The sequence below is a fragment of the Saccostrea echinata genome, unplaced genomic scaffold (genome assembly GCF_033153115.1).
Source record: "Saccostrea echinata isolate AGI-Se365-2 ecotype Australia unplaced genomic scaffold, CSIRO_AGI_Sech_v1 ptg000056l, whole genome shotgun sequence".
In the NCBI taxonomy this organism is placed as follows: Eukaryota; Metazoa; Mollusca; class Bivalvia; order Ostreida; family Ostreidae; genus Saccostrea; species Saccostrea echinata.
Genome location: NW_026889805.1, coordinates 18,235,239 through 18,247,636, shown reverse-complemented (window position 1 = coordinate 18,247,636; position 12,398 = coordinate 18,235,239). Strand labels below are relative to the sequence as shown.

General features: G+C 32.9%; 1 protein-coding gene across 1 annotated transcript; it reads right to left on the bottom strand.

The window, feature by feature from the left end:
• Positions 1-5,043: 5,043 nt before the first annotated feature.
• LOC133173195 (protein PML-like) lies at positions 5,044-7,387 on the bottom strand. The gene has a single exon (XM_061308149.1). The coding sequence runs from the start codon at positions 7,219-7,221 to the stop codon at positions 5,203-5,205; it is 2,019 nt and encodes a 672-aa protein (XP_061164133.1). The 5' UTR covers positions 7,222-7,387; the 3' UTR covers positions 5,044-5,202.
• Between the last annotated feature and the right edge of the window lie 5,011 nt (positions 7,388-12,398).

Sequence of the window (12,398 nt, the reverse complement as noted above, 5' to 3'; positions counted from 1 at the left end):
TACATGCCTGTCATCATGACAAGTCAACACCTGGTATAATTAAAACAAAATCCATATTCAGAATTCAATTCAAAATGTAAAAATTCATGTTATCAAATGTTTATCATTAATCCGCAATTGAAAGGTTTTTTTTCGGTAAATATAATTTATATCGTTCTTTTTCTTCCCAAAAAAATGCCTCAAACATTGTACAGTTAGACAGTTTTGATCCATGGTCGTATCTCAAAGGTCAAGGTCATTAATGTCCAGAAAACTGATTTGTCCGCACGCTATACTTAACACCACCACTGAATCGAATGGCATGGTAGTTATAATTTCTTAATTTTTGCATAAAGGCTTTGTCATGGCCTTGATCGATGGTCTCATCCGTCTTTCTTGCCTATTCTTTTGATTTTTCCAACTTCATATTTTCCTCTTTTTATAACATTTACATTAAAAAAGAATTAACATCATTCGCTTGGCTTGCCTCAAACTTTTGATGCATTTATGTACTAAAGCTTTATTTTTTTTTTTTTTTGAAGTAAATTATCATGATCATTCAAAGATTACTTTTTGTATTCACTCAATAAAGAAAGTTATTTGTGTGCGCAGAGACATAGATAATATTACATATATATAACTGTGTCTGATTTTTATATATTATATAAATATTGCATGTAGTTGATTTTTGTCACTCTTTTTTTTTTTTTAAAGTAAATTATCATGATCATTCAAAGATTACTTTTTGTATTCACTCAATAAAGAAAGTTATTTGTGTGCGCAGAGACATAGATAATATTACATATATATAACTGTGTCTGATTTTTATATATTATATAAATATTGCATGTAGTTGAGTGTAACACTGAAAACTTTCACCCCAAGAAAACCATTGTCAACCGAGGCGCAGCCTATATACGAGAGTTGTTCGGAAAGTTCGTGGACTATCGTCATAACTTTTTTATTTAACGTCATATTATATCCAAATTTGGAATAAATATTTCAACAGAAAATTCAAATGATGTGTATTAAGAATTTTTAAAATATCGTGGCTTGTTTCAGACTTATTTAGCCTTAAAAAATGCGAAAATCGGATCACGGAGCAGATCAAAATTTTGAAATTTACAAGCAAGACACAAAATAATGTCTGAAGTCATATCTTCTGTTAAATGACACCACAACGGAAAAATTGTACACGTTCAAATTAAGAATTGTTTCATCGTTTCTGATTCCAAATTATGACTTAATATTTTGCTTCAGTGAAAAGAAATCAGTTTCAGAAGATAGTTAGTCCTTTGAAAAAGGCAAAAAAATGACGTCGAACAACTCGCGGAGCAGCAGTTAACAGTTCAATTTTGTGTTGAACTCTGGAAAACTCCAGAAAAAAAACTCTGAAAATGCCGGAGGAAGTAAGAAATATGTCAAAAGCGAGCCATACATGTGTGTGTATATAGTACAAGCGGTATTTGAATGATAGACTACTCTGCTTAGACGATGGTGATCTCTGAGAAAACGGATTATCTTTAAACATTGAAAAGTTAGTAGCGTCATGCTAAGAGTTTGGCGCTTCACAGATGATGATCTTGTGAAAGCACACTTATACAGTAAAAAAAAAAAAATAACCTTGACAAACAAAATAATGCTACTGGAACAATTATTAGCAAAATAGATTTCAAGTGATAGAGAAACGTTTTTGATGAGTGCATTGGTATTGGGCAATACTGTGTGAAATGTATAGGGATATTTTTGAGAACCTCATGTTGGTATGTTTTTGACGTTACAGTGTTGTTGAGATTGCTCGATCCGTGGTTACTAAACGTGTTGATTTTAAAATTTAATAACATGAATTCTATTAAATCACATGGAATGAAACTTCACAATTAAACAAAATAAATATTTTTACATATGACAATGTGCTCATTTTAAATTTCTTGAAGATAGTATAACGAAGATTGGTATAGTCCACGAACTTTCCGAACAACCCTCGTGTATATATATATATATATATATATATATATATATATATATATATATATATATATATATATATATATATATATATATGTTAGACATAATATACATGTACAAGTATTTTGAAAAGTAGGTCAAAGGTCAAGTTCAAAAGTTACTATAAGAGTAAACTACAAAAGCCATAGTGCCAAGCTATATATGTGCAAAATATTAAATCCATACTTCTTTCTCAAGATAAAAGGTGTGACAGACAGCCGGGTAAGCGCTCTGCTTTGCAGGCGACACAAAGAGAAAAAAAAGAGGGAAATTATAAAATGTCCCCAAATCGTAAAAAAAAAAAAACAACAAACAAACAAACAAAAAACAATCTTGATTGGGATTAGGTTCCAACGTTCCTTTTGCGAGGGACAAGAAAAAAAGACATCCATTAGACAATACTGCAACGGAAATTGGGAGTGTGGGGAAACCGGCCTATCAGTGATAATAAAAGCAAAACCTTATCATCAAAAACAAAGTGTATGAGGTGCACCCCCCCCCCCAAAAAAAAAGAATGTGTATGAAGTTAATATTAATGTTTAAATGCATCATTTCATTATATATATCTGGATAAAATCACTCCATAACGAATTTGTGTTCCCGCTCGCTTAAGAAAAAAGGAGATGGAAGCAGATTGAGAAAAAAGGGTCAACCTTGACCTTTCAGCTCTTGGCTTTAAAGTCAGTAAGGGTCTTTCTTATGCCCCTGTATCGAAGATTCGGGGTATATAGTTTTTGCCTGGTCCGTCCGTCTGTCTGTGTGTTTGTAAGCAAAAACTTTAACGTTGCCAATAACTTTTGACTGGTTGGGGCTATGGCTTTCATATTTCACATGTGTATACCTTATGACAAGACATTCCCTTGGGTACCATCAAATTAGACCTTTTGACCTTGACCTAGGAGTTTGATCCATTTTTGGAAAATTTTACCGAACTTTAACCTGGGCTATAATTTTTGAACAATTGGTGCTGGTGCTTTCATACTTCACAAGTAATCTTTATGACAAGACCTTCCTTTGGATACCAACAACTTTGACCTTTGACCTTGACTTAGGAGTTTGACCTACTTTTGAAAAAAAAAAACTTGGCCATAACTTTTGAACGGTTGGTTCTAGGGATTTCATACTTCACATATGTAATCCTTCCTTTGGATACCAACAATTGTAATCCATTGACCTTGACCTTGGAATTTGACCTACTTTTGAAAAAAACGTTAAACTTTGGCCATAACTTTTGAACGATTGGTACTATGTTTTTCATAATTCAAATGTATATTTCTTTTGAGAAGGCCTTTCTTTTTTGCACCATTAATTTTGACCATTTTACCTTGATGTTTGACTTATTTTTGAAAAAAAAAACTTTAACCTTTTCCATATCTATTTAATGGTTGCTGCTAGGGCTTTCATATTTCACAGGTGTATTCCTCGAGACAAGACCTTACTTTGGGTACCAACCTATTTGATTTGCATTTGAGGAAGTTTAACCTTTGCTATAAGTTGCCATACGGGGGCATCAGTGTTTCACAAACACATTCTTGTTTTAATTAAAGAAATTCATGATCTTAATTTCTGATCTTGGTCTTTGACCTTTTGATCTCAGAATCAATAATTGTCTTTTTTAAGTCATATTGATTAAAGGAATGGAATTTCATTGCAAAGCCTAAAAAAGAACTAGAATTATCACCTGGAAACCATTCTATGAATGATGTAAATCTTTTACATTGAACTTTTGACCTACAATCAAAATCAAAAGGGTTCTTGTTTAAATCATTGGGAGCTACAATTTAAAATTTCATAGAAAAATCTCAAGGAAAACCAAAGTTAAAACCTGGAAACCAATTTTTTTTTTTTGACATTGTACATATTTCTGTCACTGACCTTGATATTTTAACACGAAAATTAAAAGGGATCTTTCTTTAAGTTACTAGGAGTTACTAGTATAATACTTAAATATCTTCGTTCAAAAGGCCCAAAGAGAACTAAAGTTATCTTCTAGAAACCAGCAAAACATGTGCATATGAATTTCTTACGTTGACCTTTGATCTTTTGACCTCAAAATAGATAGGTGCCTTTTTTAGGGCATAGGAAGTTGTGATAAAAAATCCATTGCAAAATCTCAAAGGCTTCTTAATATATCGTCCGGAAATGAAAGTGTTACACACAAAGAGATTGTACGAATTTCTGAACTTGACCTTTGGACTTGTCACCTCAAGATCAATGGAGGTCTTTATAAGGTCATACAGAGTTGTGATATAAAGAACAAGAAACTCGAAGTATCAAAATCGAAAAATTAGACCGATCTAGCCCCTTCGTGTTTTTAGCTCTTTCATTACAAAAGCTAAAAAAAATAATAAAGTTATCATCTGGAAAATGTTATTTGCAATGTATAAATTTCTGACCTGGGTTAACCTTTGAGTTAACCTTTGACTTTTGATCTAAAAATCTATAGTTTTTTTTCCACAAGGAGATGTGATGTGAAATTTCATTACAAAATCTTAAAGGCTTTTTAAGATATCGTCCGGAAACGAATTTTTAACAAACAATGTATGAATTTTTGACCTTGGCCTTTGACCATTTGACCTCAAAATCCATAGGGGTCTTCTTATGCCATAGGGAGATACGATATAAATATAATATGATTGCAATTTTTTTAAAGCTGAAAGGCTTTTTGAAATGTTATCCGGAAAAAAATGTTATACACAGGAAGATTGACGGACGAACGGACGGACCCAAATTAATATTCCCTTTCAGTGATAGAGGGGGACAAAAAAGTGACTGTTTATATATACAAATACATGTTAGTACATTTGTAAACATTTTTTCGTAGCTTGGGGGCGTTTTTTCCAAAGATTTATCACAGAAAGAAATAGATCACAGGAAATTCAACTCAAAGGAGAGGGATATATTCAAAGTACCTGTTGTACTATATTAAACGTACTGTATACATATATGATACAAAAAGTGACAGCACTAGTATTCATAAAGTGACATTACATCATATAACCAATTGTGCAGACTTAACGCCAATTCGAAAACAACAGAAAATGATTACGATTGAAATACAGGTACATGTATTTAATTATAAGTTGCATTTGACACATTTACGATTTAAGATACATACGGACTTTTCGACAAAAGATATGTTAAAGGAGTTCTTGGATTCACAGAGCAAATATGTAAATGTTAAAATAAGAAAAAATTACATTTAAACACGACATCTTATGACGGATACATATAGGTGATGGTGTGACTCTCGTAGCTCAAGAAGATCTTTTCTCCGTTGTATATCATCATGATCGGTTTCTTAAAGCCCTCGTCTTCGGGGGCGATGATCTGGATAAGACCTCCCTCTGGAGACACCTGGTGGATATTGTTGGAATAATGGCCAGCCACGTATACATTCCCGCGTTGATCCAACGCAATTCCCATCGGCACGCGCAAGTTTTTATGCGAATATCGAAAAATTTTGTCTCCATCCGTTGTGATGCAGTAAAGACATCCGCGAAAATCGGAATCCGAGTAGTATATACGGTTGTGATCTGCTGCACAAATGTATTTGACCTTTTCTCCTTCGATTTCCATGTTATTGAAGAAATTTAATCGGTTTTCCGGATCTACGTCCCATATGTCTATGGATTTCAAGCAGGCAACCAAGATTCTACCGTCTATGAAGGTGATGCCAAAACATTGGTTTATCGTTTTGAAATGGAGACGGTCCATGATGGTTAACGTTTTTGGCCCTACTTCTAAAAGTTGGATCGTTTTCATCACTGGGATCGTGACAGCAATTATATTTGTACCTTTTCGGTCTGGTAGGAAAGTTGCGTCAAAGGGATTTCCATACATGGGACATACTTGAGTATCAATTCGTTGACCAGAATCGGAATATCCTCTAACTTCTCTTCCTTTGTTGTCTACCAAAATCAGGTTTCTATTCATTGCGAATCCGCCCGATATTAAGCTACTTTGGTACTTCAGTGCCAAGAAATTATGTCTTTTTTCTGACATCCGGATCGGATTTCTTGGCGACAACTGCAAGTGGTCAATTGTTTTATCAGAATGCATGGCTGTGTGTTTTGCTTCAACCACTCCTAATGTTGGCATTTTGGAAATGAGGTCCGTCTCCTTTAATTCGTACTGAGTCCTGACGATTTTACCAGCACGATGTTGCATGTTTTCCTCCAACAGCTGACACTGCTGTCGAATTTTCGCTCCCTCTGTAAGGACAGCAAGTGGAGGAATGTTCATGGTTGCAGCATCTAGAAGCTCTTTGTAATAATTGATATTCTGAAGTTTCTGTTCAAATACCTCAATGTCCTGTCTTATATGATTCGTTTCTTTCTCGTGTAATTCTTCAAACTCTTCTTTTAGTGCCTTTTCTAAGCTGTCCAAATGTTCATTTACTCGTTCTCGAAATGTTGGTATCAGTTTTTCCTCTTCCGTCTTATGGCTGGCAAGATCTTCCACAGCTTTTTTTCTTTCGGCTACGATTTTCTCAGCGTTGCTGCTCATCGTGTCAAGCTGAGACACAAGAACAGTTAGTTCCTGTTTCTTTCGCATAACTTCAATTGCTCTGTCGATTGGAAGAAAGGAAGTGCACTGGGAGTGGGTTCCTGTCTTGCATCTACCACAACATGCCGTCTGGTGCTCCATGCAAAATTTTGTTACCTGCTCTCGTGGATGGTCTACGCAGTATACCTTTTTCTGCATAGTAAACGGATTGTTCTCGGCATCGGTAATCGGAATAACGGGATGTCGATTTGAAGATTGGATAGAAGCATGGTTCTCCACACAATCATCACAAAGAGCTTCGGCGCAGTCCGCACACCAAGACTTAGCGGTGGACGTTTTTGTTCGACGTTGACATGGCTTACATCTTTTGGTTTTCAATTGACGCTTCATAACGTGTGCCAAAAGAAGATAGTTGGATGGAAGTCTGGCTACAATTTTCTCTGGGTCGACCTCTGTAGATTCTGGGACTGGAACAGAACATGTCGGACACCTTATTTGAGCGCTGGGATCTGACTCTTTTGCAGCTTTTGCGTGGATATTCAGGCATCCCTCACAGAAGGTATGGAGACATGGAAAATGTTTTGGAGTTGTGAGCTCTTTATCACAAAGTTTACAAATAACAAGATTTTCGCCGACTTCATCGTCACCGCGAAGTGATGTTGTGGGTCGTGTTCGAGCCGATAACTGAGTTCCTTGGCGTGATGTCGTCGCTGATATTCCTGCCATTTTGATTTAGTTTTCTCTATCACTCAAGAATTCCAGAACGAATGAAACCACCCTTAGTCGTTCACAGCCATTTTGAAATATCTGCATACTAAAAAGGACGCAAATTCATGTCCAAGTCTGCTTGATAAAGTTGATTTAATCTGTAATGAATCAGATGCGTGTTCTTTATCAAACTCTGGATACCGTGAATTGTTAGAAAAGCCTTCGATCAGATTTCTTTTAATAAAGTTCCCGCACTTTAAATCCAGCCCTAGACGTACCTATTATCTTTATACTTTGATAGATGTCATTGTTTTAAAATTTATCTTAAGCGGTACAATGGATTTTAAAAGAACTTTTAAAAGTCTCACATTGAGATTGTTTTCATAAATTTAGCATCAGCTCTATACACGTCATAAAACTTTGAGCAAAGGTTAACCTTATTGCTTACCTAAGGAAGAGTTTATTATGTTTTTACAAAATGGTCACTTATGAAAAGATTAATGCAAATTTAGCAAAGCGAAATTAAGAATATCTCTTTATTAACTATTGAATTTCTGTTCTTGAGGTTACTACAAATTAAATCAAAACTTTTAATACCAATATAATAACATGGATATTACTCCAGTATGTTTTGATTGAATATGTCATTAAAAAGTTACGAAGCTTGAAAAATTTGGAGGCGGGGGATATATGTTCTAGGATTGTCGTTAATCTTTGCGATTTAAATATACCTAGACAGGTCATTAACATACTATAGTAGTTTAGATAAACTAAAGAGTCATTTTTCTGACATTGTCAAACAAATTCTATTTTTGAAACAGGATCTTTTTGCACAATTTTCAGCAGAGGAAACATAAATTATAGAACTTGAAACACATAATTGAATGTATATATTAGAATCTATTAACAGATGTATCCTGCTGCATTTTAATTAACGATTTCAACATGATAGAATGCTTAATCATTTGAAAACATCCTTGTATTTAATTGAATGCAACAATTTAACATTTTTAGTCAAAATAAAAAAAATATTAGAACTGTTTATATAGTCTGATACTGAAGATGCATTGTACTGTCATTATTATTATTTATTGTTGTTGTAATACGAGCGAAAACCCCTGGAATTGTTATTGAACAAGCAAAGTCTTGGAGTAAATGATGGAATGTCGAGACTTTATTCGATATCAATTATTTTTTTTAATGTTACTCGTATTTTTATGTGTCCTTTACCTACAACAGTATACGACATACATGTACAAGCTGCTAGATTTGAGGATATCTGGTTAAAATACAATGTATAATGTATTATTGTTAAAATAAATGTATAAAAATTGTAATTACCAGAGTAAAAATTCTTTTACGCAATAAAGGTACCAACTGATCAGATAAAATATCAAAACCTTTAATTTTTTACAGAGATAATTAATGATGTTTATAACGACAACGTAAATAAACACCTCGTCAAAAATTTAAAATACGAAAGCCATGCACTATACTTATTATTAGTTGGCTTGAAAATGGATTGTTCTAAATTTTGAAAAAAGCACTGACTCATTGTAACCATGCATGATTTAGAACATCACAGAAAAAAGATGGACACTATCAACCTTAAAAAGATTGGGTGGGGGCATTATGGTGATTTTTTTGTCAATCTCACAATTTCAACAAACAACACTCTAATTGAAATCATGACATGTTTATATACAAAGCCAGAGTTATTGATCAGAACTGGGTTTATGGCACACATCTGGCTTAATTTCTCATTGTATCAATCAGCAGATAATTTTTTTAATTGCATTGTAAGAAAATAAACCAGTAAACCATTAAATAAAAAATATATTACGTTTAAATGTCAACAACAATATCTGGAAAAAATGCAAAAACTATCATTCAGAGTGATGTGGAATAACCAATTGTGTTATTACTGTAAATTGGTTATTATTGTAAATTTTATAGATACAAAACTAAATTTGTCTACTACAGCAAACAAATTGAAATGACTTTTATGTACATGTAGTTGAATTTTAACTTTTATTTTTGATATGACCTATTATGGCATATGCTAATTAGCTTCTAATTTAAAACTGTATTTGGAAACAAAATCCTATTTGTGCGATTATATAAGCCTATTTTGCAGAACATTTTTTTTTGTTGATTTATTTCAGAAGACAAGCTGTATAGGTGGATATTTAAATAGGAGAGTCTAGCGTGTATAATTAATACAAAAAAGAATACCTGCATGTTTTTATGTTGCTATACGAAAGTGTGCTAGTCGGTGACTGCAAACCTAAGCCTGTTGACAAATCATCTTTACAAATCATCTTTTTTCATCTTTATGAAACCAATTTATAAGAACTTTAAAATGTACCAGAAAATTAGAATTAAGCTAAGTGATCACCTAGGCTCCCCAACCTTGGCTGTAAACTTATTGATCATCATATTCATGAGATGGGGTAAAAAAATAAAAAAAAAAAAGAAAAAGAAAAAGTGATCGTGCATGAGACAAAAACGTAACTTGTCTTCTCAAAATATATTCAAGTAAATGTATAAGTAAAAGTAAGAAATGACTAAAGAACAAGTAACGTGGCTAAAATTAAGGGAGCCGACTGGGGTTTTATTGTGTGAAAACTACTATAGTGAAACTCTTTAATTTTATACCATATGTACCTTACATTGACTTCAGTTTATATGCCAAGTTTAGTGAAAATCTACCGTCTAGTTATTTTTTAGGGACCATCTCAAAATACAGGTACATTTACTATGGGATTATAAAGGAAAATGCCATTTTTTCGCACTTCGGAGCAAATTATACAAATGCTGCTATAGACTTTTTGCTCAAATTATATTATTTGATGGGTAATACTATATTGTACATTTTACGAAAGAAACACAAAATTCTACCGTCTGGTTTCCAGAGGGGACATCTCAAAATGTAAAAATTCGTGATATTTTCCTGTTCTTCTGGAGTACAACAAAACATGTCAGATACCACAGATTTACATAAAAAATAATAAAAATGATTGTGAGATTCTCAATTTCCTATGTTTAAAATTTCAAGAGCATCTATTTAAAATACTTTTCATTTTATGACATAATTAATTACCCCTCTTAAAGAACCTCGGTTATTCATAACGTCAAAAACACACTATTACGACGTCTATCTACCCATCATTTGAAAAATCGTTTAAAAAATCAGTTATTTAAAAATGTAATTAGATTTGTTAACCTGATATTTCCTAAATTTGTTAATTTTTATAAATTATGTCAAAAAAAAGTTGCTTTAAAATAGTTAATACGTTTTATTTTACTTAAATGCTTTGTGAAACTCAGGCTCGGAAACCTCGATCTTGTTTTGTTTCCTCAGTGTCACTTACATACATGCACATAATGCTTATTACAGGTAGTCAACAATTTGAAGTACTAATGGTAAATTTCGTTCAGGCACGTAATATCGGGGATGGGGGCTGCCCCCCCCTTTTTTTTCCAGACAAAACTTTTTACTGTCAAAAATATTCATGGAAATGCTAGCCCCCCTTTTGGTTGCGGTATATTTAAATCAAGGTAATGTGCTAATGTATAAATAAATCTTAGAGTGAAATAACCTAATTAGCCCCCCCCCCCCCCCCCGAAACGGAGTTTGGGGTGTGGACAATTTTTCATTCCTTTTTTTCTTCTTTTTTAACATTATTATTATAATTATTTGCTTGTCAAAGATAAATCAGTCAAATATTTTTTTTCAGGCTGCCCCCTCCCCTTTTTCAAAAACAATAATATGTGCCTGTCGTTGCATTCAGGCATTGTAAAATAATGAAAATAAACTGATATGTTTTAGAAAGCTGAGGGAGATTGACCCTTTTACCATGTTTACGGAATGAACATGCTCGACGTGGAACAATAAGAACAAAACAGGTAAAAAAAAGATAGTAAGTTCTACGAAAATGAGGACAAACAAATGGGTGAAGCTCCAGCACACTAGAGCGCTCTCCATATACCGGTATATAGGTCACACGAGTTATGAAAGACAATCAGCGTACTACTACATTGTAAACTATGTTAATAAGGACGAAATTAAACTGAAAAGTATATACATGATTGAATTGATGATGAATAAACCTCAAGACACAACACGATACAATAATTGGCAAAGGCACAACATATAAGAATCATCAATTGTTGATACATTTATACAATTTTCTAGAATGTGAGGATATGCATAAATCATACAATCATTTGTACAATTATTATGTAATACAATAATATCTAGACATATGACTTTTTTAAATAAATGAGTGTATTATTTTCAGTATTTCAGGACATTAGCTATTAAAGCAAAGTTGAACTTTTTTAGTATAAGACATTATTTGATATTTTTCCTTGAAAAAAAAATCATTAAGTTCCTTTCAAAAGTTAACCTATGATTGTTGTCAGCTGAATAGAAAATGAAATTCATCTTCAATCTCTCCTGTGTTGCAAATATTACAAATCTTTCATAGGTGGGTATAGACAAATGTCTACCTTTTTTTCTATGGCAAGATTATGTGCACTACAGTACCAATTTCTTGCCATATAATGGCATACATGTATGCTCTGGTTTGAGAGATAAACGAACAACTTTGCATGAATGAGGCATTTTCGATTAAAAATGCTAGATTTTTCTTTGCACATGGAATATATTATTTTTCTAGAAAGGTATTTAAAACTTGTCATAAACCAATGTCGCAGAGTGTTTACATATTCTAGAAAAATTCGCTTATGATTCGAAATGATTTTAGTACGCATTAATAAATAAAAAAAAATATATACGCCGCAAATTGATGGGGAATGTCGTAAAACACCTATTCTCACATAATCCGTCCACATGCAGCCTAACTTTCATTAAAAAAATAAAGTCATTATTTGGGTGAGAAGTCGATGTTTTTTAGCAAACAAAACATGGGAGAATTATTTTTCAAAATATCAGAACTCAACCATGCATGATGACAAAAATATTCAATATGCAATATAGGTAGTGTATATACCTTCGTAATTTACGTTATTATCTTACGTCGAAATGAACCCGTCAAAAATCGTTTAAAATATTGTCAAAATGAATATTCAGTTTCACTTGGATTTTTTTAGCACTATGTCTGTACTAATAAAAACACTTCGAATATTTTGTTTTTTGCCAGTGTTTTTCTCTTAATTTGTAATTAACA